Raw genomic sequence first — 23,795 nt, 5'->3', positions numbered from 1 at the left:
CTGCATGGCACATATGAGCCAATTGCTGCCACATTTAGATGCAACAGAACATTGGGAAGTGGGATGGCCTCCAGCTTCCCTCACTTGGGGCAATATTTCAACACCACATAGGGGCTCGCCTTTTGCATAAAGGGCCAGTTCCACTTGTCACGTAACGGGCCAACCTTGCTTATGCGTGTGTGTATCTGGCTGCATTTTTAATGCATCGCACTTTTCAGCTGAGAGATCTCCATCTGCATTGTGGTGCCACATGACTATCAGAGGTGACTGATATTGCTATGTGCAGTAGAGACAGATTAGGCCTTCCCTTCTCTTCGCCGGCTGCCCCATGTTCTCATGCAAACCCTAGCACCTGTTGCCCCCTGAACTCTGCCCCGTGTTAGCATGCAGCTGGCGCATAAGCCTGGGTCCTGATCCTTGTGCACCGCTGAGCTGTGCAGGAGATGCCCGTTTCTCACCGCCCCCATTTCACTCTCCTTTTTGGCCAGGAGAGGTTGTGGTATGCAGGTGATGGACCTGGCAAACTTTCCACTTCTCTCCACCATGCCGACCCTTTGCTGAGATGCTCAGCAGGCCACTTCCACAGTTCCCCTTCCAGCAGCAACCATCCATGAAGAAACTGTGGCAGTTCAAAAAAGCAAAACATGGGAGGTTTCCCTGGTGGGAAATTATGATTAAAATCAGCCAGCATTTAAAGCAAAACAAAGCCCCCAGAAACACCCCAAGAAAAAAATCCCAAACCAAATCAAAGAACCCACGGATGAAATAAAATTGAACCTATGGGTAAGCTAAGCTAGACAGGACTACTGGCTACTCTGGGTAGGTGTCTTTAGTCTGGTATGGCATAGAAAAATAGAAAACACAGTGGTCTTTGCATTATGGATGGGCTCACCTGCTGTTGCCCTGCTTTGTTTGAAATGAAGTTTGCTTGTGAATGGGGTCTGAGGCTTTGGTTATGATTATTTTTGAAGGGGTGTTGGTATATTTGCATTTTATCCCTGGAATATCCACCAATGCACGTGCACATGATGCATTAAAAAAACCCACAGACATGTGTAGGGAGCTTTTAGTAGTTTTTAAAAACAGTGTCTCAGACACGAGCAGCTTGTCCAAGATACGCCCAATGGTAAAAGCTTACAAAACTTGAGCAACGGCTCCACATGACACTTTCTGCTACACTGCAGAGTGACGGCAGTGGAACAGCTCCGTGCAACCAATTCTTTCCATGCTGAGTACCATCCAAATGCTGTAAAAAGTAGCACGGTATAGTTAGTTGTGTTAAAATTAGGTTCAGTGTGACAGTAGTATGCAAATGCAATACAGGAGCCTTGGTCTTTGGAAACAAGCCCAGAGGGTTCACGTCCAAAAAAAATCAACTCAGATTAAAATGAGTTAAATTAACAGAGAGCAAAGGCAGCCAGGATTGCTTGTCCACGCCTCAACTTCATGCCTGTCCTCCTTACCCCACTCTGCAGCCAGCCCCACCTGTCTGGCGGTTGTTTTATTGGATGGGATAACGCAGGTGCAAAGCAGAGGGCTTCTGCTAGAGGAAAGACAACCCTCAGGGGGTTCATTTGAGGACGGTGGGCGGTTTGCAAATGACACTCCCATGAGTGCCCTGGAAGCAGCACAGCTACCCACCTAAACAGCAAGCAGAAACAGGCAACAGCAGCATCTCTGGACCGGGAACCAGTAAACAGCTGGTACCAGACCCATCTGGAAGGATTGCTGCGGAGTGACACCTTCCATGCTCTTGTAAGGGATACACAAAAGGCAACCTGCTTTAGTCGCTTAATAAGGTTAATGTCTAAATAAGTTAATAAATAGGCAACACTAGGCTTTATAGGAAAAAAAAAAAAAGGCTGCACTTCTCCGGGTGGCAGGCAGCAGAGCTAGGACACAGCAAAGGAGAGTGTCAATACTACTGCTGAGCACAGGCTGTCCTGGATGCCAAAGCCAGGCGGTCTCCCTTTGGCATTAGCAGTCCTATTGGCAACAGCGCTCCATCCCACACCCTCCATCTGGAGGCAGTTCCCTCATTACAAACATCTGCTCTAACTTAAAAGCACTGGGCTTAACTCTTCTGCAGCATCTAGTGAATTTTGGGGGCCTCAGCATTTTCAACCTGAGATGCCCTCAAGGGGCCTACATCTTTAGAGCACCCACCTCGAGGAGACCGCTTTGGGCACCAAGGTTCAACGTGACACCAAAACCTATTAGTCATTCTCGAAAAATACAGGTCTTGCTGTGCACGAGTCATCTGTGGGACTATGCTGCAGGGTGAAAACTAGCAGCCCGTGGTCTAGCTCGGTTACCGCAGGATTTCCTGCCACTGCAGTTTATCACCACAAGGTCCCTTCCAACCCTCAAGATCTATGAACAACTAGCTCTCTTACAGCCTTGTGAATCAACTGAGCTAAAGGCACTTGAGGAAAAGGCAGTGAGGGCCAGCTTCCCCATCTGCAAAATGGGGCTATGGAGGCACAAAAGTGGCGAGGTGACTTGCCCAACTTGACCTGGTAGGCTGGTGGTGGGTGGAGCAGGGACAGGAACCCAGCTGTCCTGCCTCCTGCTCCATCCACTGGTTCATACTGTCTCTCTATAGCCCATCTGGTTCTTTCTGATGACTGTCCCTGAAAGCAGGAGACCTAGATTTCATAGATTTCATAGACATTCGGGCTGGAAGGGACCTCGGAAGATCATCAGGTCCAGCCCCCCACCCAGCAACAGCCAACAACTATCTACTTGGAGCCAGCTCCAACAGACTGCTGGAAGTTGGGAGGACAATTCATCCTCTTGTGCCTTTATGCTGTGCCATGGAAGGGCCTGCATCCCATTGCTGGGTCACCTCTTTCATTGCCTCCTGCAGAGGAGTCCCTTGCATAACACATCAGTCCTGCTAAGTGACCTCCCATCTTACCGCTGGCATCCTCAAGGTACAACTAAATACTATCACAACTGGCGGGCCATCTCCATGAGGCCAGAGTTGTGGAGCGTGGCTGATACGAGGCTCTGCCAGTCTAATTTTGCTGTGATGCTCAATGCCTGTCTGTCGAAGAGCCTGGGCAACGTAGTGGAGAGAAATGCATACCAAGGCTGGAGCCTGAGTGTCAGGAGATAGCCCAGCAGCAAAGAGTTATCTGGCATGGCAGAAAGGAAGGAGGGGAAATCTAATGACAGGTCCACCGCAGGAGGAAGGGCCAGCACCCAGAGACAAGAACTGTGCGTGCCTGCGGGTGGTATAAGGGTAGGTCATTAACACTCAGCTGGACACCAAAAAGATGGCACCAGGTGGGCATTGCACAGCCTCACTCCAATGCTGCAGCGAGCTTCATCCCCTCCATCGTCTCCCTCCGCCTGCAGTCCTGGCCTGCAGGGTGAGACTTGGGGGTGGATGTGAAGCACGGCTCCTCAGCTGGCCTCAGCTTCCTTTTCGCCATCGCCACCCATATCCCAACAGACAGGGTGTCCCAGTAGGGACACGGTGCCCCCAGGGCTCCTTCATGCTCCGAAGTTTCCTCGGGGGGACGGGAGGTGCTGCAGGGACTGGCAAAGCACAGGGAGGAAGGGCTCTGCAGATGGCTATGTGGGCCCGTGGCCAGTATGGGGCTGATGTTAGCCACGAGGACTGGAAAGTCCTCTCTTTCACCTGCCAGGTTAGCCAGTACAGGCTTGCCACCCCTGTCCAGCTCTGTGAGGCCCTTGGCAGAGTCGCTGCACGCATGTCTTCCCATGCTAGCGGGCGCGATGCTGCCTGTATCGGCACTGAAGTACACGGTGGAGCCGTCGTGTGCCTGGGCTGCGCCTGCTGGGAGGTGGCTGGGGGGCAGCAAGTCTGGGTCCCCTCTGGCACTGCTCTCTCCAAGGTGTGGATCGGAGCTGTCTCTCTCTTGGCTGCTTTGAACATCGTGTTTCCCCCTGGACGCCACGAGGCCGGATGGTGCTGCCTCTTGCGCTGTTCTTACGCAGATCAAACTACCAGGCTTTCTGCTGGCCAAAGTCATGTAAGAAGTCTCCTCTCTCCTGCTCAGGCCTTCCCCAGCTCCATTCTCAGCTACTGGCTGCTTGTCTTCCTCCACTCGGGGTTTAGGAGTAACAGGCCATCTCCCAGCCTTGGCGTTGGGGTATTGACTCACCACCCCGCCTACAGGATAAACCTCCCCAGTGCCCCCGTCTCCGAAAGCAGCATTGATCTTGGACACGTCTCCGGTCTTCAAAGCCAGCTTCACCAGCAGCCAGTGGTGGTGGTTGGCCCAGTTGTTCTCCAGGGCAGTCTGGCCTCTGGGCTCTCCCAGCGAGGAGTCGCCCTGCACGCCGGGTACAGACCAGGCAGGTACCACTGTTGAGGAGTCCACATCTTCCAGGCCTGGAAATCCAAAGCGCCCTCCCGCTTGGTTTCTGGATGGCAAAGAGGATCCTTCTGGCCCATTCCCCTGAGCAGCCATGATGCTGCAGGATGTCTTCAGGGCTCTCTGCCAGATCTCCGTGGACTTGGGGTGGAGCAGCCCGTAGTAAATGACCAGTGCCGCACAGCCTGAAAAAGAGCAGAGGTGCAGGGTGACAGGCTTACTGACATCTCTGCATAGCACACAGTGCGAGAGAGGAAGAACCATGCACAACGCATGGCATCCAAGCAGAAGTGCCAGTGCTGATGAACACAACTGCACAAAGTGCTGGGACAGTATTTGCTTTGCAAATTAAGCATCTGAATGTAGTTAATCAAAGGGACCTGATGTGGTTGCCTTCCTTACATGCCAGTGTCTAGATACAATATGGTTGCAGACAGCCTGTGGACAAAATCCATCTCGGGGCTTCAACCCAGCTGGTCAGTCAGCAGTAGTATCAGACCAAATGCAAAACCTTACTCAGGGACCAGACAACCCCATGCCAGACACTAAACGTGGGACAAAATGATGGCCTCACCCCAGGAAAGCTTGAAGATTGAGTACAAGACAAGACCTGGATGCAGAGACCTGGCAGAGATCAAGAAAACAATGAGACCATACCAGGCAGCAGGACAGACAGGGGTTTCAGGACATGAGCAGCTAACTGTAGTGTCCCCCTGCCATGGAAATGGCGTGCCAACCTGAAGGGTAGGAAAAATGACAGCTGGCAACTCTGCAAAGGGCAGCATGGAGAGGAAAGGGCAACCCCACGGGTACAAGGACAATCAAGAGGCGTGGCTTCTCTGCCCCACTTTGTCTGCAGCAGCTGGGCCCTCCCGGGGTGGGTATGAAGGGAGTGAGGCATTGGTAGTGTTAGCTGCTCATCTCTTTGCAATCAGAGCCAGGAGACAGAATTGCAGTCACGCTGCTTAACTCTGCCCTGTCCTGCCTCTATCCGAGACTGGAGTCCTAAAGTTTGCCCACGGTGGGTCTTCCAGGGGTGGAGAAAGCGGCTTCCCCATTCTCCCTCCACCGTCACACGGAGGGCCAGGAACAAGGAGGCTTGGCTGCTGGGCTGCAGTCAGATAACCTCATCTCAGACCAGGAGCCTGCAGGGAGCAGGCAGCAGTACCACAGAGTAAAGGCCAATGTTTTTTCAGACAGGCCGTGCCCAACATTCGCCATAAAGCAGCACCACAGTCAGATTTCCAAGGCATTACCTGAAGCCAGGGATGCAGGACAACAGCCAAACCTGCCTTGGAGTAGGGGAAAAACCAGCACATTTCCACATCGTCCTCTCTCCACATGCTTTTGCCCCGAAGGAAGGGACTTGTCTTTTAAAGCCCTCCTCAATTCTTTGGCAGGTGCCAAACCAGAAGACGTCCTACGAGGAACCGTGCCCACGTTAGAGCACTGCCAACCTCAGAAGTCAAGGGTCAGGCCCCCAAAGTCATGAGACTGACTTAAAATAAAGGATGAGATTTTAAAACAAGCGTCTTTGTCTCTTGCTTGGAGCTGTTAGATCATACTCGGGTTTCCCTTTTCCAATCTCTCTGTGCAGACACAAGGGCTCAGAAAATAAGTTAAGAGGAAGAAAGCAGGCACTGAGTTCAGGTCATTCATTAGATGAACCCAGGATCTAGAGCTTTAAGGAAACAAACCAAACTAGACATCCGCTCCTGGGAGAGGATGCCGAGGGTCAGCAATAGTGTTTCTACTCCTGGGTTTTTCAACCACTCTTGCCACCACCTACCCACCTGCCCAGAGAGGCGGGGATTCAGAGCTTGAGAAAGCAAAAGATCTTACCGATAACGAATCCCGACAGGACAACCCCAGCCTGGCACAGGCTACTCCACAATGCGCCTTGCAGGTCTGCAGCCACCAACAAGAGAAGGATGTTTTCAACCAGCATGATCTGTTGGGGAGAGTAAAGAGAGCCATCACGACAGAACTGCACCCCGTTTGCAGGTTGCAGACACCCTTCCAACATGGCACAGGTTACACAGCACACGCAGAGAAGGTCTGGACTTTGCCTGGGTGGTTTGAACTCCCTCTACCCGCTTTCATCCTCCCCACACGCGTTCTGAACGGAACCAAAACGTGGCTCATAAAAACAAGTGACAGCTCGTGTGGCATCCCTGGTCCACCAGTGCACAGGCATAAGCGCAGAGCTGGGACCAGCAGCAGAGACGACGGCGCCAGCCATGACATGCACGTCTCAAAAAGGAAATAGCTGTTACTGGATTTGGAATGAGCTCCCCGGAGCTGCCAGGCAGCCCTTTGCATCAGCAGCAAATTCACTTCCTCTTCGTAGTTCCTAAAAAGGAAGATTTCTGCAAGAGCGCCGTGATGATCTGAGGAGTCCGCCAGTACCGTTTGCTATTTTTGTTTGATGACAGTAAGTTATTAGGTGATTCTCTTTATGGATGCCTCTGTCCACATAAGTTATTAGGTGACTGTCTTTATGGATGCCTCTGTGCATGTGCATTCACTTACTGCGAAGCTTCCAGTGATGCATCCCATCTGCCAAACTAGAAGAGCAGGGCTGGAAGGGACTGCAGCAGGTCAGCTCAAGGCAGGATCATCCTTGGGGAAACCAACCAAGTCAACCACCTCTCTGGTAGCCTGTTCCAATGTTTAACCGCCTCCCTAGAGAAAGTTCTTTCTAATATTCAACCTAAATTGCCCTTGCTTTGGGTTAAAGCCATTGCTTGTCCTGTCCCCTGCAGCCACAGAGAATAACCTATTACCAACTGCTTTATTATCATCCCTTCAGGAATATGAAGACTTATCAAATCCTCCCTCAGCCTTCTGTTCTTCAGACTGAATAATCCCATTCTTCCAACCTTTCCTTGTCGGTCATGTTTCCCAGACTTTTAATCTTTCTTGCTTCTCTCTGTTGAACTCTTTCCAATTTCGTCCTTCTTGAAGTGCAGTGCCCAAAACTAGACAAAGTTCTGCTGATGACTACTGACAACAGAGGGTCATTATAACTTCATGGTCCTCTCCTAGGGCAAGGCACCTTGTGACACTTGGTTTGAGCTAGGAGAAGATACTTCCTCCTCTTGTCTGGACGCAGATGAGAAGTGGAGGTTTCTAGCCACGCGACAGAGAGAGGGTTTAGGAAGTTCTCAGAAGATGGAGGCCTGGTCTGTCCTATAAAATTTCACCAGCAAACTTGTAGTTCTGCCAGGGAAACGGAGTGCATCTACATGCAAAGCACCTCGACAGCCGTAGAGTCCTCCTTTCTGCCAGCATAATTACTCTGGTGCTTCTGCTCCTTGGCTAGATGCTGTGGCAGGTGTAATCTGCTCCGGCAGCAAGGGAGATGAAGCTGCCATCATAAAATGTAGCTTCACAGGCTAAAAATAAGGACAATCAAATCTCACCCCTCAGGGCAAAAGCTGATGGTCGCAAAGCGCAGCAAAGAACATCTGCCCCAGGAAACCTCACTATTAGGAGTAAGAGAGGAGAGAACATTTATTCTGAAGCACTATGTAAAGGTCACAGATTGAAGCCCTTTGAACAGGTCTGCTAGACCTTTCCTATATAGTTTATTAAACCCTGACTATATAGGCATGTTACAGGGCACCCAGAAGTCGTCATGGGTCTTACAGTTTTATTAGTCCTTTATGGTTTCTGTTGCTCCTTTGCTAGTAGCATGAGAGCCGGGAGTCAGAGCACTTACCACATAAAACACAGCCACCCTGTACCGGGAGGGGCCGTCCCGGAAGTTAATGTAGCAGAAGATATACGTGGCTCCTACCAGGCAGTTAAAGAGTCTCCAGCGACTGGGACTTGTGATGATGTCCGTCTGCTGAGCCACCAGCCAGAAAGACATCACTAGCCAGTGAGCACCTGGGAGAGGAGAGCAAAGGACAGAAGTCAAATTAGCACCGGGTAGGGGACCAGCTGGTAGATGCTCCTGTAGATGGCACAGGCTGCCAAGTAACCCGAGTCAATGCACAAATGAACAGACTCTCTTCCATTTGCCATTTCCTATGAGCCAGCGTAAGGAAAATCAGGCTACACTGCAGAAGTAAGGGTGGGTCATTCAACACCTTTCAAAAGCTGTGCATTTACCAGAAAGAAGAGATGAACCTCAAGTTCACTGACCCGCCTCCGGAAAACTACTGGGCTATGGAAGGCTTGATTTTCCTCTGACATATTGGGGCACTGGGCACGGCTTCAGCTGCAAGGTTTAACTGGGGTGCACTGATGCTTCTGCTGGCACTTAGAAAACTCAGTGGCTGGAGGGTCTTGCTCTTCTGCTCAGGGTCATATTGATCCCAAATTTGGGGGCAGGAAGGAATTTCCCCCCCCAAGTCGGCCAGGGTTTTTGCCTTCCTGTATAGTACAGGGCACAATCCTCCTTTCAGTATCCTCTGAGTATCTTTTCACCAATTCCTTCCAGTCCTAGGTTGACACAACCCTGTGTAGGTGGGTGACAGGCGAATTCAGCCCTCCTGGTAGACACAGGAGAATATTACCTGCACAAGTCCCGGCAGGAAATCTCATCTTACCTGCAACAGCAAAAACCCAGATAGGATAGACTCTTGCAAACAAAGCCAGAGCTATGACCCGGGTTCCCAGCATCCCCATCCTCCACAAAAGCTGGCACAGGAGGGCAGCCGCTGGCATGTAGAGATGTCCTGGTTTCATCAGGCATGCAAAGCGACTATAAGAGACCAGTGCCCAGGAGAGGGAGAGCAGGGACAGTCCAGCACTGATGCCTACAAAGGAAAGCAAGGGAGGTGCTGAGAAAAGAGCCCCATGATGGGTCCAATACTCCTGTGATATGCAGCCCCTAGTGCCCACGGCTCGCCCTCCAGCTGAGCTATTCCACCAAACACTCCTCTGCTGAACTGTGGCTGTTCGCCACTATAAACTCTGCCCCATTTTGTCTCCTTCCAGCTTTCTCCATCTTATTAGGTGTCCAAACACCAAGATCAAAAGCATTCTTCCCAACAGACTTGACGTAAGAACTGATATTTACTGGGGTCAGACCGTAGGTCCATCTTGCCCAGTCTCCTATGTCACACACTGGCAGAAAGCGAAGCTGAAAGGGAGAGTGAACAGGGTATGACCAGGGTCTTTTCCCCTGTTCCTCTCCTACTTGCAGCCTCCAGCATTTAAGGTCTAGGAAGTTCTGATTCAGCAGCTGTAGCGAACATGCAGAACAGGGGTCAGCACACGTACCAGAGCATGGCATACAAGGCCATTTTGCTCTGCATGTCACAGCCAGCTCAGGATCTGGGCACCTGCTGCCGGCCACAGAGCCCAGGTTGATCACAGCAGTGGGGAGGCTACAAGCTCTGCTGCAAGCAGCTGGGGCTTTGTGGCCAGCAGCAGCTGCCCAGAGCCTAGGCTGGACGTGGCAGGCAGCTGGGAGGCCGCAAACAGCTGCACCGGCATCCAAAACCCTAACTGGACTCTGTGCTAGTGGTAGCTGCACATGCGTCTCAAGTTGCATGGCCAGGAAGGGGCCAGGGGCAGTGCAACCCCAGTCCCTTGTCAGCCATGAGCCCCAAGGTGCATGTGCAACCACTGCTGTCGCAGAGCCGGTGCCAGGGCTCCAGACCCCGATGCAGCTGTCTGCAGCCTCCTGCTGCTGCCCAGAGGCAGCTGGGAAGCTGCAAACAGCTGCACTGGGCTCCAGAGCCCTGGTTGGGCTCCATGGCAGTGGCAGCTACATGCATGCCATGGGGCACACAGTGGGGAAAGGGCCGTGGCAGGACAACCCTGGCCCCTTCCCTACTGTCCACTCAGAGGCGTGTGTGCACCCGCTACCAGCAACGAGGATTGGGCCCCTCGTGTCTCCCCCCACCGTCTGCCTCTGGCACACCAAGTTCAGGTGTGGGGCGAGATTGGGGTGTTTTGGCCTCTGATGTAGCACATGGATTTAGCGACATGTTCTGGAATACTCCTGAGCATCACAGCCATCAATTCCTTATGCTTGTTCAATCCCTTGGAAAATTAAGCATCCTCAGCTACAATGCACTCTCCACTGGGCTCTTTTTGGCTGGCGTGGCTTTTAGGTGGACTGTCACTGCACACCTAAGTTTTTAGGTGGTCGGGTAAAGAAATGAAACGCTCCTTACCCCCTCCCTGTACTTTGGATGGCAGCTCCCAAACTGTGGAAGGCAGCACCATATTTGCTGCAGGAAGGGCCAACTTGCCCATCAGGGACTATAATAAATGGCCACAGCTCAGAAATTGTACTCCATGGTCAGTCCCTAAGCCAGGAAGGTCCCCAGCACACCCAGGGATTCCCTCAGCAAGCAGCAAGCCAGCTCCAGGAGGCTGTAGGCTCACTGTATTGACACCACTGGGGCCCCAGATCCCTTCCCAGGTACCATGCTACCTGCTCAGACAAGAGCTGGGCCTTACTGAGGAGAGGACGATAGCCAGGCAGTCTTTGGGGGGTGTCTGCTGGCAGGACTATGTCCATTGTGAGGGGCCGCAATAGAAAAATGGAAGAACCACAGGACGCCTTTGTGAGGGACAGGCCATGCAGCCTTTGCACAGACAGACCTGGGATGAGGCCTGCCGGTTCCACAGCGGCACAGACATACGTCTGCAGCACCAGGTGCGGCAGGCTCTGCACCAAAGCCTCCAGGATCCGCAGCACCGCTGTGTCCCCCTGCTGCAAGAGGTGATCTCCGGCTGCGGAGCTCCTCCCTGCCTTGCCGGCTGTCCACAGGACGTCCCAGTACCTGGATGGGGACAGAAGCACGGTCAAGGTCTGACAACACCCGATTCGGATTGCACTTTATATCAGCTTTGCAGGCTGGCTTTGGATCACACCCTTGGAGAAACACAGGCCTTGGGAACTTGGACAGTTGCTGATGCTTTTGTGAATGGAGCCCAGCGTTGCGGGGGGCATGAACCAATGCCATCCTGAGCTGGTGGCACCTTCCAGCCAGAGTAAAGGAGCAGGCATGGTGCAAGGCAGTGGACAGTGACAGCCCTGATCTTTACCGCTCCGCTGTAAAAAGCACATTGGTGGTGCTGCACAAGTTTTTGGATGAAGGTTTTGAATACACCCACCCTCGAATTACACACTCCTACCGTCCTCAGCTCTTCCTCTTCTTCCAGAGGGGCTCTCCCCACCTACTTTATCAGGTTAAACGCGTGCGTCAGCGCTAACAGACTAGTCAAATGCGGACACACGGGGATGCAAACTGTTTCCTGCATTTTAATCTGCTCCAGCAAGCATTTGCTTAAAAGGTAGCTGTTGCCCTAAACTCCGGGCCCCCAGTCAACCTTGTCAGCTGTCTGTCTGTTGGAAGTTGTGCATTTTTGTAATTCAGGCAAGTCCAAACACACTTCCAACATCCCCATGCTGGATTTAATGAGCACAAAGAGATTACAGATGAGCCTGTTATTGCCTTCAAGCCCAAATAAAATCCCTTTAGCCTCTGACCCATTTCATCTGCTGGCTCCTTGGGCTAGGCAGAGCACATATAAGAAAAGGTTCCCCCCAATCCAAAGGCCCGTCCTCCTCCCTCAATAGGGAGGGACAGCCACACAACCCAACAGGCCCTGACTCTTCACAGTCATTGCACAAGCTTGAAGGAAGGGCAGCACTTAAACTGATGCCACTTTGGGTACCCACTGTGTCCCAGGTGCCAAATGACAGGCTCATAGAGCAGCAGGGCTAGGAGGGACCTCACAAGATCATTTAGTTCAGCTCCCCCCGCTAAGGGCAGGATCATCCCTGACTAAACTGCTCTTGAAAACTTCCAGGGATGGAGATTGCCCAACCTCTCTAGGCAGCCTGTCCCACTGCTTAACCCAGTGGATCCATCTTAAGTGTTAACTCCCACCCAAACAGCACCGTTTACAAGCTTTAACCAGAGTCCCACACTATACGGGTTGCAAAATGGAATGGCTTTGTCATCCATTACACAGATTTGTATCCTGATTCTGGATTCCAGGTTTGCCTCCTTCGGGCCAAATGCAGACCTCGGTCTGTCTCTCTGAAACCCAAACTCTCAGCCATCTCCTCAAGCAGGTCCTTAAGGAATATATTTCTAAGCACTTGGAGGAGAAAAGGGTCATTAGAAACAGTCAGCAGGGATTCACTACATTTCTAAGCACTTGGAGGGGGAGGTGATTAGAAACAGTCAGCATGGATTCACCAAGACCAACCCAGTTGCCTTCTGTGATGAGATAGGTGGCTCTGAGGATGCAGGGAAAGCAGCGGACATGACGTACCTTGACTTTAGCAAGGCTTTTGATACAGTCTCCCACAGCATTCTTGCAAGCAAGCTGAGGAAGTATGGGCTGGATGAATGGGCTGTAAGGTGGACAGAGCCCTGGATCGTCAGGCTCAACAGGTAGCGATCAGTGGCTTGATGTCTAGTTGGCAGCCAGTACAAATGGAGTGCCCCAATGGTCAGTCCCAGGGCTGTTTTTCTTTTTCCAATATCTTCATTAAAGAGCTGGAAGATAGGGTGGATTGCATCCTCAGCAAGTTGGCAGATAACACCAAGCCAGGGGGAGTAGTAGATATGCTAGAGGGTAGGTTGAGGATTCAGAGACACCTAGACAAATTGGAGAATTGGACCGAGAAACCTCAAGGACCTTGTTGAACCTCAAGAAATCTCCTGAGGTTTAACAAGGGCACGTAGAAAGTCCTGCACCTAGGACACAGCAATCCCATGCACCAGTACAGGCTGGCGCTGACTGGCTGGGCAGCAGCTCTGCAGAAACGGACCTGGGGTGACAGCGGACAATAAACTGGATATGAGTCAACAGTGTGCACTTGTTGTCAAGAAGGCTAACGGCATCCTGGGGGTGCATTGGTGTGTTGACAGCAGATAGTAATAACAGATAGTAGATAGTAATAGCAGATAGTAATAGAAGTAGTAACTTCCCTCTATTCAGCCCTAGTGAGGCCACATCTGGAGTACTGTGTTCAGTTTTGGGCCCCCACTACAGAAATGATGTGGACAAATTGAAGAGAGTCCAGTGGAGGGTAATGAAAATGGTGATGGGGCCGGGGGAGAGGACTTATTTAGTCTGCAGAAGAAAAGACTGAGGAGGGATTTGATAGCAGCCTTCAACTCCCTGAAGGATGGCTGAAAAGAGGATGCAGCTGGACTGTTCTCAGTGGGGGCAGATAACAGAACAAGCAGCGATGGTCTCAAGTTGCAGCAAAGGAGGTTTAGGTTGGATATTAGGAAAAAAATTCTCACTAGGAGGGTGCTGAAGCACTGGAACGGGTTACCTCTTCTTGCTGTTTGCCCTTCGAATTCGAAGATGACCATGACATCACTGGTTGGTTCGGTTTCCGTGAACGCGTGAATGGCTGATCAGGCTAATTTGTGCTTTGAACTGTCTACGGCACGCTGAGCAGAGATGCCACCTTGGGTTGCTTGATCAACAGCGGACGTGCTGCTGTTGTGAGATTTGCGCTGTTGGCACTCCTGCTCTGCCTCGGCAGTTCTTCTCCGCTCACAGACGGTAGCTCCAGTAGACGAGGCTTCGCCAGGTAGAACGATCGTGCGCGAGATCTTCCCAGGACTTGGGGTCAATGTTGAAATGTTTCTAGGATGACTTGAGGGCATCCTTGAAGTGTTTCCTCCGAGTTCCCTGAGAGCACTTTCCCTCCTTTAGTTCACTGGAAAAGATCTTTGGCAGTCGCTCATCTGACATCCTGGTGACAGGGCCTGTCCATCTCGTCTGTGGTTTCATCAGCAGTGCAGATGCTTGCAATGCCCGTCTGAGTAAGAACCTCAGTGTCTGGGACCTTGTCTTGCCATCTTATCCTCACCAGTTTCCCCAGACAGCCTAGATGTGAGCTCCTGAGATCCCTTCCAGCCCTCATTTTCTATGATCTTCCTTCTCAAATCAGCACAGACACCACCACGATCCTACCGGTCCTTCAGACCCAGAACCTGGGCATCATCCTCTACATTAGGGGTGGGCAAAATACGGCCTATGGGCTGGATCTGGCTTGCCAAGGGATTTTATCCAGCCCGCAGCAGGTCCCTAAGCCCCCTCCCCGGTCCAGGCCTGGTGGGCAGCCTGGTCTGTGGCATGCGCAGCTTGTCCCATTGCTATCGGGCGCGTGGCAGAGCAGGGGTGGCGTGGCAGCTGGACTCTCTGCCTGGCTCCAACCCACTCTGGGGGCACTGGATGGAGAAAGCAGGCAGGTGGGGCTTCCATGGAGACCAGCCTGGGACCCCTGCAGGCAGGCACACTAGGCTGGGTGGATGGGATGGTGCCACAGGTGGGGAGGAGTGTCCAGGAATGGGACAGGCAGTCGGGGTCCAGGATCGTGGGGTGGTGACAATGCAGGGCCAGGCCCTGGGGCAGATCTGCTCCCTGCATGCCTCAGTCCGTGGAACCGGCACCCGTAGCAAAGGTGCGTGGGGAGCAGATCGGGGCCCCTACAGAAGCTCATGGAAACTTTTTAAGTGGCCCTGCAGGCCAAATACTTGCCCACCCCTGCTCTACCTGGACTCCTCTCTCAATCCTCATATCTGGGTTGTGCCCAGGACTTGCAAACTCCTTCTCTACAGCTTCTTAGATGGGGCCTTCCCTGTCCAAGCACACAGCTGGCTTGCATCCCATCTCACTTCTTAATAACTGCAGCACCCTTTCCCCTGGCTGGGACCAATGCATCCTTGCCCTGCATATGCTCATTCAGAAAGCAGCTGCAAAGAGCATTCTCCTAGCTCTCCCTCTATGTGCAACCACTAGCCCAACAGAAGGTGGTTGCCTTCCCTTTCACAGCCCATAGCCCCTCTTCTTGTCATTCCTCATTCAGCACGGGGGAATCAGCTCCCACCTTAGATCAGCCTTCGTCATGCATTGATTGGATTTCAATTCAAAGGCCTTCACGCTTGCCCCCAAGCTGTCTCTCACACTTGCTTAGACAGAGTGACTCTCTTCCACAAAGCTGCCTTACTATTTTCCTTCAAACCCCTTCTTAAAATTCTCCTTTAGCCTGACAACATCTTGAGAAGGATTAGACTGCTCCTGGTCCATGGCAACTGCCTCACTGGGCATCTCTTTGTGTCCTCGTCCTCCTCCATCTGTTTGTACCCAGCTGCGACCTCTGCTCTTACACTTTACATGGGCCCAGCTGGAGGCTCTTGTGATTGGAAAGTGTTAACTGTTAAAACTCCCCAAAAGACTTACAAACAGCTGAACTTGCTCAACTTGGCAGGGCCTGACAGCCTTGCAAAAGCCATGGTAATGGTTCACTTGATGTAATCAAAGGGCTTGGTACCAGACCCTGAGAAGGAATAAAAGAGACTCACTTGGAGGCAATAAACAAGGGGGCTGATTACCTGGGAGGATCAGGAATTGCTCAATGGGACCGAGTAAGCAGACCCACAGGCTTTGAGCTCAGTGCAGAAGAAGATAAGATTGAAATGTGCTTCTCTGCAATGGAGGCACATGCGCAATGAGTATCTGACTCATTAATCCCAAGTATGCCCTTTGTGACTGGACCATGCTATGAATGAGAAGAAAGGAGACTATATGAAGTATCAGGTTTGGGTAAGGAGGGTCTCAATGATAGTATCCCTGTGTTATCCCCCGCCTGCCAGCAATCTGGCCATTCCCACCTCAGATTAGGATCTCTCACAGCAATTACAGCCTGTTCTGGCAACAAACTCACAACTTTGTGTGCTCCAACTGAGGGACACGAGGTTGTGTTAGCTGCAACACTCCAGCTGCAAACTCTCTGGGGCAGGGACCATAATTTATTCTGCATTTGTACAGCATTTTATGCTATGGTGTCCCTAGGTACTGTGGTAATACAAATTAATAATAATGATAATTGCAAGTGAGGCTTTGGTCATCAAAGGCCGAGTTTCAGGACCATTAAATCCACTTACAGCTTTTGGCTCATGCTTCTCGCCCAGCAGTTTGCTATTTTAATGCATTGGGTGGCTTGGCTGGAAAACAGCTGTACAGGCTGGACTTTCGCCCCAGCCAAGTAGAAAAACAGCTGTACAGCTGGACTTTCACTCCAGCCAAGCTGGAAAACAGCTGTATAGGCTGGACTTCCACTCCAGCCAAGCACTTGCCAGGTAACCTTATCAACAGCTGAGCTGCATGCAGAAATCAGCAGGGAGCATTCCTTGCCCTGTGTGCTAGACAGGAAATGGGACTAAGCGATCATCACAGACTATCCTGGCCTAAGAAAGACACTCTCCAGGGGCTCCTATAATGCCCAGTAATCTGCCAGCATTATTAAATGTGGCTGCACACACTCAAGGCTGAAGAGAAGAAGTTCAATAACCAAGACAGCTTCTTTATTTCAATCTTCTGTGTTAAGAAAAGTGTGATGCATCCTCTGAGATATCCACTCACAATAGCACAATTATGCGCAAGGCACAAAACAATCGCTGAATTCAGAGGGTCGCTGGAGAATTAATCAGCAGTTAGGGATGAAGTGTAAAGGTTTGTCGGTATTAACCAAACATGTTCCCTAGGCCAGATCGCATTGGGGAAAGATGAAAAGTTTCAGGGACTTTTCTTTAAAAAGAGAGCAAAGAAACCTTCCTTCCAGCGGTAGGAATGATGAAACAAGCCCCAGGGTGCTGCACCACTTGACATGCCGCTGCTCTTCTAAGAGCTATAAAAGTCAGTTGAGCTGAATAATGATGAATGGGATGTGTTTGTGCACATCAGTGCAATGCCAGGACCAGTCTGCTCTTGCATCCCCTTGTCTTAAGGCCCCGTATCCCCCAAGAACTAAGGGCCAGGATAACACCATTCTGGCAAGCTGTGGTGGCACGTGGTTCTCAGGAAATCATAGCAAATCTCACTTTTCAGACTACAGAGACACCCACACAACCCACGAAGTTGTCACCACCACCTATAGTTACGTAGACATGTGCATGGATACACACACACACTCCATGCAAACGATACAGACCTGTCCCCAGGGGGTTAGATCAGAAACCCCTTAATTCTTCAAATGTGGACGAGTCTGTTTCTTACCGTTTCCAAATCCCCAGCTGCAGGGCATGCAGCATCACCAGAGCGCAGCAACATCTGTGCCCGTCTGCCTGGAACCAGACAAAGCTGAGGAGCTGGACGAGATAGCCAGGCAGAGACAAGGCAATGGTTAGCCCACACCAGAGGTACTGGCTGGAGAGAAGAAAATGGACAATGGTGCAGATCTCTGGAAGAGAAAAGAAAAAAAAAACTGATAGGAGGGCAGGCAGCCACACTCCTCCTCCACCTTTGCTCTCCCTGGGGTGTAAGGAGGACATAAGGAGGCCATAATCCATCTATCCAGCCTAGCGTCCTGTATGGACCATCTTTTCCAGGGCCTGGCCAAGCTGCTCATCTACCAGAGTAGGAAGGAGGCACTGGGAACCCAGGACACTGAGGGGCTGCCTTCTTTTCACTCCTCCGCACACTTTTGTCAGCAGTTTCACTGGGCAGTGCCCACAAGCTCCTTATATACACATTCAAGGGGCAGTGGGTGCTTGCTGGTACCCCTCTTTGGCACCCTAGCTATTAACCTTTTATCTGCACTCCTTTTCCTGATTTTATCATTTTTTGCCCCAAGGATTGCATTGTTGTACAGTTAGGAGCCTCCCGCGAACCCCCGAGAGAGGCTTGTAGTTTCCTGGCACATCTAGGGATGACAGAGGCCTGTCTCTTATGGCAGCACAGAGCAGATGCCAAGGGGAACAGTATTTAAGTAGGGCCTATCAGGGCTGATCCATGCCCTACCCCTCTCCCCCTACCACACCTAGCAGTGAACAAGCGGGGAAGTCCTCATTTGAAGGTTGCCCTCCTAATGTCCCAGCTAGTTAGTCATGCTTGCTCACTAATCTCTGCATGCTTCAGAAGCAATGGGTGATGGTTGCAGCTAAGGCTGGGGATTTGTGAAGGCTGTGTCGGTGCTCCTGCTGGGACTTAAACCCAGGACTTTCCCGCTAGAGGGTCTTGCCGCTCTGTTCAGAGTCAGACCCATCGCCCCAATGAGGTAAGGAAGGAATTTAACCTCATGATCAGATTGGTATGGACTGCAAGGGTTTCTGCCTTCCACTGCAGTGGGGCGCGTGGCCCTCTTCCTCGGCTTTCTCCAGCATGTCTTAACCCCGGTAGCTGTGGGGATTGGCCCCCCTGGTTCCCCTGCTTTACCTGTCGCGAGTTGGGGTGTTATGCCTTGCGGTTGTGTCCAGGTCGACTATGTTGTTTTATGAATAGATTGGATAATGTATTTGTATAGGACAGATTGGATAGGGATGCTCCTGCCTTGGGCAGGAGGTGGGACTAGATGATCTCTGGAGGTCCCCTCCAGCCCGACTTCTCTATGATGCTATCATTCTGTCATCTTAGTTGCAGAAAAACCTTGGAAAAATGCAGAATCACACCACTGACCTCCCCCTAACCTCCCATAATACCTACACACGGATCTGCACCGGGTAGGCTGTGCTGTGTCCACCGTCCATTACATGGGGCATAACGTCTCCCTGTCCCTTGTGCTCCCTCTGTCTTACTTTTAAATCCAGCCTTGCATCTTCTACTCAGTGCACAAGTCCTCTGGGCCTGGCGTTTTACTCGTGCACGTACAATGCTGAATGCAATGGGGCCCCAAGTTTGACAAACAATACCAATTAATAATGAGGCCTTTGCTCTGGCATAAGCAGCACCACGCAGATCCAGATGGTGTTTAGGTCAGAGAGGGCTCAGAAAAGGGTTTTAATTTGGGCAGATACAGAAAGTGTCAGAATTTTGTTCAAAGGGGGTGGGGAGATGCGCACGTACCCCACAGCAACGTACACTGGGTTTGCCTACTAATATAAATTACACCTGGTTCCTGAATGGACACACATAGCTGTGCTGGGGCAGCGGGCATCTTTACTGTGCTTCTCTACAAGGCGGTAGGAGAGAGGGTAACAGCTTGGTTGGATCTAGGCTACCCCAGGATGGAGGGGGACAGATGAAATCTGAACAGGTGTAACTTATAGGGGTAGGGCTCTATCCCCGATTCTTTCAGGGGGAATTCTCCATTGGGACTGGGTGAAGTTGCCAGGGTTTGCAACTTCTGTCTGCTCCTTTTTTACAGCATCTGGCTGTCAATTGTGTGAGGGGAAGCATTTCATCTGTCCAAACCCCAAAATATTACTTCTAATGCACAGCAACTGCATTGCTATTAATCTGTAACCCCTTCCGTGGGACAACCACCATCCCCTGGCTATGCCCACGTACAACACCGAGCATGAGGAGGCACCGATCTCTCTCCTTTCTGTTCCTCCAAAGCAGTGGTTCTCAACCTTTTTAGACTCGAGGCACCCCGGATAGACTCCGGCCCCCGTCCTCGGAAAATGCCAGCTCTTACTTTTCACTTTTTTTTCATAGATTTCATAGACATTAGGTTTTTTCTGTTGCAAAGACCTCAGAAACCACGGGCTTCTCTTTGAAACCTTTGCTTTTCTCCTGTGAATCATATCCGTAACCCTAACAGTGCTAACACCATGCGGCACCCTTGGCAGCACCTCCAGGTACCCCGGGGATTGGGGCACCTCCGCTGAGCCGCACAGCTCTGAAAACACATGCTGTGGATCAGGGGCCAGTTTGCTCTGGCCAGTGGGTCTGCATGGAAAGCAAACACACGACGTTATCACTGGTCACGGAGCAATTTCTCTTTGAAGAATGAACCATAATAGATTTTAAGGAGGATCAGTGCCAAAATGTGGAGGGCCTAAATTACAGTGTAGATGTACTTCATTTATTCTGCTGGTGATTTTATATTTGAATTTAAAACAGCAGGAAGATAACGGTTATTTAAGTAACGTCAAGAAGTTTTGTGCTCTGTGAAATGCCTTATTGGGATGGACTGAGTTATTGGGAAGATAGAATCAATACGTGTAACAATATGCCAAATCCAATTCAAAGCATTAAGGGCAGTAAATAGTTACTTAATGAAATATCTAGCATTTTTTTTTTCTAGGGTATCTGACCCCAGCGGTCTGTCCTGCCCAAGTGCAGGAGGGCTGGACCTGATGATCTGTAAGGTCCCTCCCAGGCCCTAACAACTAGGAAACTATGAGAGCAAACTGCCATGGCAATGAGGCTGAAGTTGGTTGCTTATTCCCCATTCCTTATTCCCGGTTCTTTGGGTAAATCTGATCTCTTTTATTAGACCAAGTAGAGAGTTGGAAAAAATTGTCAACATTTTTTCCCCCAACTCTTCAGTTGGTCTAATAAGAGATCAAATTTACCCAAAGAAACTTGTCCATCAATGTCCTTAAATCAACACGGCTACAACTTACACACTTATTCCCGGTTCCTTATTCCTGATTCCCGGCTCCGTTTTCAAAGCTAATCTAGACCCAATACAAGTTTGTTATTAATGAATTGCACATCCCAAAGAGAGAGGATTTCCTTAGCTATGTCGATCTAGACCCAATACAAGCTTGTTATTCATGAATTGCACATCCTAAAGAGAGAGGATTTCCTTAGCTATTTCGATCTAGACCCAATACAAGCTTGTTATTCATGAATTGCACATCCTAAAGAGAGAGGATTTCCTTAGCTATGCCAATCTAGACCCAATACAAGTTTGTTATTAATGAACTGCACATCCCAAAGAGAGAGGATTTCCTTAGCTATGCCAATCTAGACCCAATACAAGTTTGTTATTAATGAATTGCACATCCCAAAGAGAGAGGATTTCCTTAGCTATGTCGATCTAGACCCAATACAAGCTTGTTATTCATGAATTGCACATCCTAAAGAGAGAGGATTTCCTTAGCTATGCTTTGAAGAAGGAACTGGGAATAAGCAACCAACTTTGGCCTCATCCTATGGCACCAGAAGAGTAAAAGCCCTGGGCAAAGCAAGGTCCCCATCCAATTTGCACCCAGGCGGAGAACAGGGCGCAGAGCAGCCAAGGGACTTGTCCGAGACCCCAGCAACAGCCCCCCATCCCGTCCGAGAGCTGCGGCCCAGGCCTGGCTTGGCCCCAGGGCTTGCTCCCCTCCAGCACTTGATAACCAAGAACTCTTCGCTGCACCCCTGCAGAGTCGGTCAGGTATGGGATGGTGGATTATGGAGAGGGTGGGTGGGAAAAAGTCACTAATACTAATAAAAAGGCCATTTTCCTGAATACAAATGCTATTAAAAACGCAAAAAGAAGAAAAGAAGTCTTGTTAAAGCCATTGGGTGCGTATCCTGCCCTTCACCCCGAGGGAGGGAACCCATGCAGCGGCTTTGCACGCCCATCCCTCCCTCGCGGGGTGGGTGGAGGAGGCAGCGGTGCAAGGGGCATTGCACCCCCCCCTCCTCCCAGCCGGCTGCACCGCTCGCTGCTTGGCAAGGTCGCCAGAGCTCCGCCAGAAAAGCCGCGGGACTCACGCGCGCCGCGCTCCGCCGCCAGCACCAGGAGGCTCAGCCCGGGCCACGCCGCGCGCATCCTCCGCCCGCGCCCGCTCCCGGCTCCCGCGCCGCCGAGGGGGAGGAGGAGGAGGAAGAGGAGGAGAAGGCGGGCTCTGCACTCGCAGCGGGCGGGGAAGGAGGGGAGGGGAGTCCCGGCTCTCCAAGCGCACGAGCAGAAAAGCCTGTTTAAAAAATGTTTGCAATGCAAAGTGGGGCTGAAAGAAAACCGCTCCCTTCCCCTTCCCTTCCCTCCCTCCCCTGCGCGCCCAGGGAGGGCGGACCCCGGCCCTTTCCGAGGCAGGGCTGATGCCGGGCGTGTAAGGGACCCCCAGGGAATCGGGCCCGACTTCAGGGCTTGCTGCCGGCACTTACGTGCCTCGACATAAAGACCCGCTTCAACTTTAGGGGACCACCCAGTGCTCCCTGCGGGCTGGCAGTGAGCACTAGGAAGTAAAACGAGAAGCAGACTTCTTTGCATGCTTCTTTGCATATTTTTTTTTTGCACACTTTGCATCTCTTGCATACGACTTGCTGGCTTCTTTGCAGACCTTTTGCATACTTCTTTGCAAAGAAGTATTTTCTTCTTTGCAAAGAAGTAAATAAGAATAAAGAAGTAAATAGGAAGAAATAAGTCAACAGGAAGAAACAGTGGTGCACGAAAGATATGCAAAGAAGTCAATAATAAGTCAATAAGAATAAATAGTGGTACACGAAAGATATGCAAAAGACATAAATAAGAAGTAAGTCAATAGGAATAAATAGTACACGAAAGATATACAAAGACATAAGTAAGTCAATAGGACTAAATAGTGGTGCACGAAAGATATGCAAAGACATAAATAAATAAGTCAATAAGAATAAATAGTGGTACACGAAAGATACGCAAAGACATAATAAGTAAGTCAATAGGAATAAATAGTACACAAAAGATATGCAAAGACATAAGTCAATAGGAATAAATAGTGGCACACAGAAGATATGCAAAGAAGTATGCAAAGAAGTAAATAAGAATAAAGAGGTAAATAAGAAGTAGTGTACACTAAAGGTACACGAAGAAGCGTTCAAAGAAGTCTTATTTACTTTATATATTGGAAGCTCAAAATTATCGTATGTGCTGAAACCCCCGACTACTGTAGGTTTTTCAGCACGCAGGAGAATTCTGAGCTTCCAGTACTAGAATTTCATATTGAGGACCTGGCAATGCTGAGTTTGGTGGCCCAGGGGACTCGGGAGCCTTATCCCCCACATGGAGACCTGGGGCCCCATGGCAGGGTGCCTGGAAGCCGCAGTGCCTCCCGGGTGGCACTGGTGCTCTCTGCACCCCCTCGGGGTGAATGGGATATGGCCCCTGGGTGCCCCACGAGGCGGTTTGTCGGGGTGGGGACCCTGCTCCTGACTGGAGACCTCACCAGCCCTAACCGCGAGGGGAGGTCTGCAGAGTCCAGGCTGGTCAGGGAGTGGGGTGGGTCAGATGGTCTCAGGGGGACATCGCCAGGGCTACCCACAAAGGATCTTGCTGGCTCTGGCTCCTCTGGGTGCCGGGTGGAGGCACCGGCCACCCCTCCCTGCTGACAGGAAGCCTCAGTTCTTTGCCCTGAGGCCAGTTTTGTCATTGGGAGCATCCCCCCACGGCAGTGGGAGATGTGGGTCTGAATCCCCTCGGACAGGGCATGTCTACACAAGACGGTTACTGCCTAATTAGCTCCCCGGTAAAGTCTCCATGTCTACACGTGTGGAAACTAATTAGCTCCGCTGCAGGTTAGTACTTGCAAACACAAGTACTGTCCTGTGGCGGAGCTCTTTACTGCGCAGCACCGCACGTGTAGACGTGAAAACTTTGCTGATGGAGCTGGCTTGGGCCCTAGGGCGCTTCATCGCAGGGGCCTGCCCTGGAGCAGCCCCGTGCCCCTCTGCAGCGCGTCAAGCCGGGTCAGAGGAGCCCTGGGCTGGCAGGCAGACCCCTGGGGCCCCTTACCAGCTGGGGCTACTCCAACCCCGCTCTATGTGCTGCGGTCCCGGGTGCACGTGTAAACGCAGTGCCCG

The 23,795-nt window shown here is 51.2% G+C and overlaps 1 protein-coding gene across 2 annotated transcripts; it reads right to left on the bottom strand.

The window, feature by feature from the left end:
- Positions 1–1,060: 1,060 nt before the first annotated feature.
- On the bottom strand, positions 1,061–21,883 carry XKR5 (XK related 5). Of its 2 annotated transcripts, none has more exons than XM_006270720.4 (7): positions 21,732–21,883; positions 17,355–17,538; positions 10,920–11,101; positions 8,909–9,118; positions 8,074–8,243; positions 6,192–6,300; positions 1,061–4,534 (listed from the first exon to the last, which is right to left on the bottom strand). In XM_006270720.4, exons 1-7 carry the CDS (start codon positions 21,787–21,789, stop codon positions 3,309–3,311), a joined length of 2,139 nt encoding a protein of 712 aa, XP_006270782.2. In that variant the 5' UTR covers positions 21,790–21,883; the 3' UTR covers positions 1,061–3,308. The 2 variants fall into 2 exon arrangements, with proteins under 2 accessions (XP_006270782.2, XP_059584570.1); XM_059728587.1 differs by lacking the exon at positions 21,732–21,883 and adding an exon at positions 12,606–12,832 and having other exon boundaries at positions 17,355–17,505.
- Between the last annotated feature and the right edge of the window lie 1,912 nt (positions 21,884–23,795).

The sequence above is a fragment of the Alligator mississippiensis genome, chromosome 1, assembly GCF_030867095.1.
Source record: "Alligator mississippiensis isolate rAllMis1 chromosome 1, rAllMis1, whole genome shotgun sequence".
Lineage (NCBI taxonomy): Eukaryota > Metazoa > Chordata > Crocodylia > Alligatoridae > Alligator > Alligator mississippiensis.
This window is presented reverse-complemented; position numbering and strand designations above follow the sequence as displayed.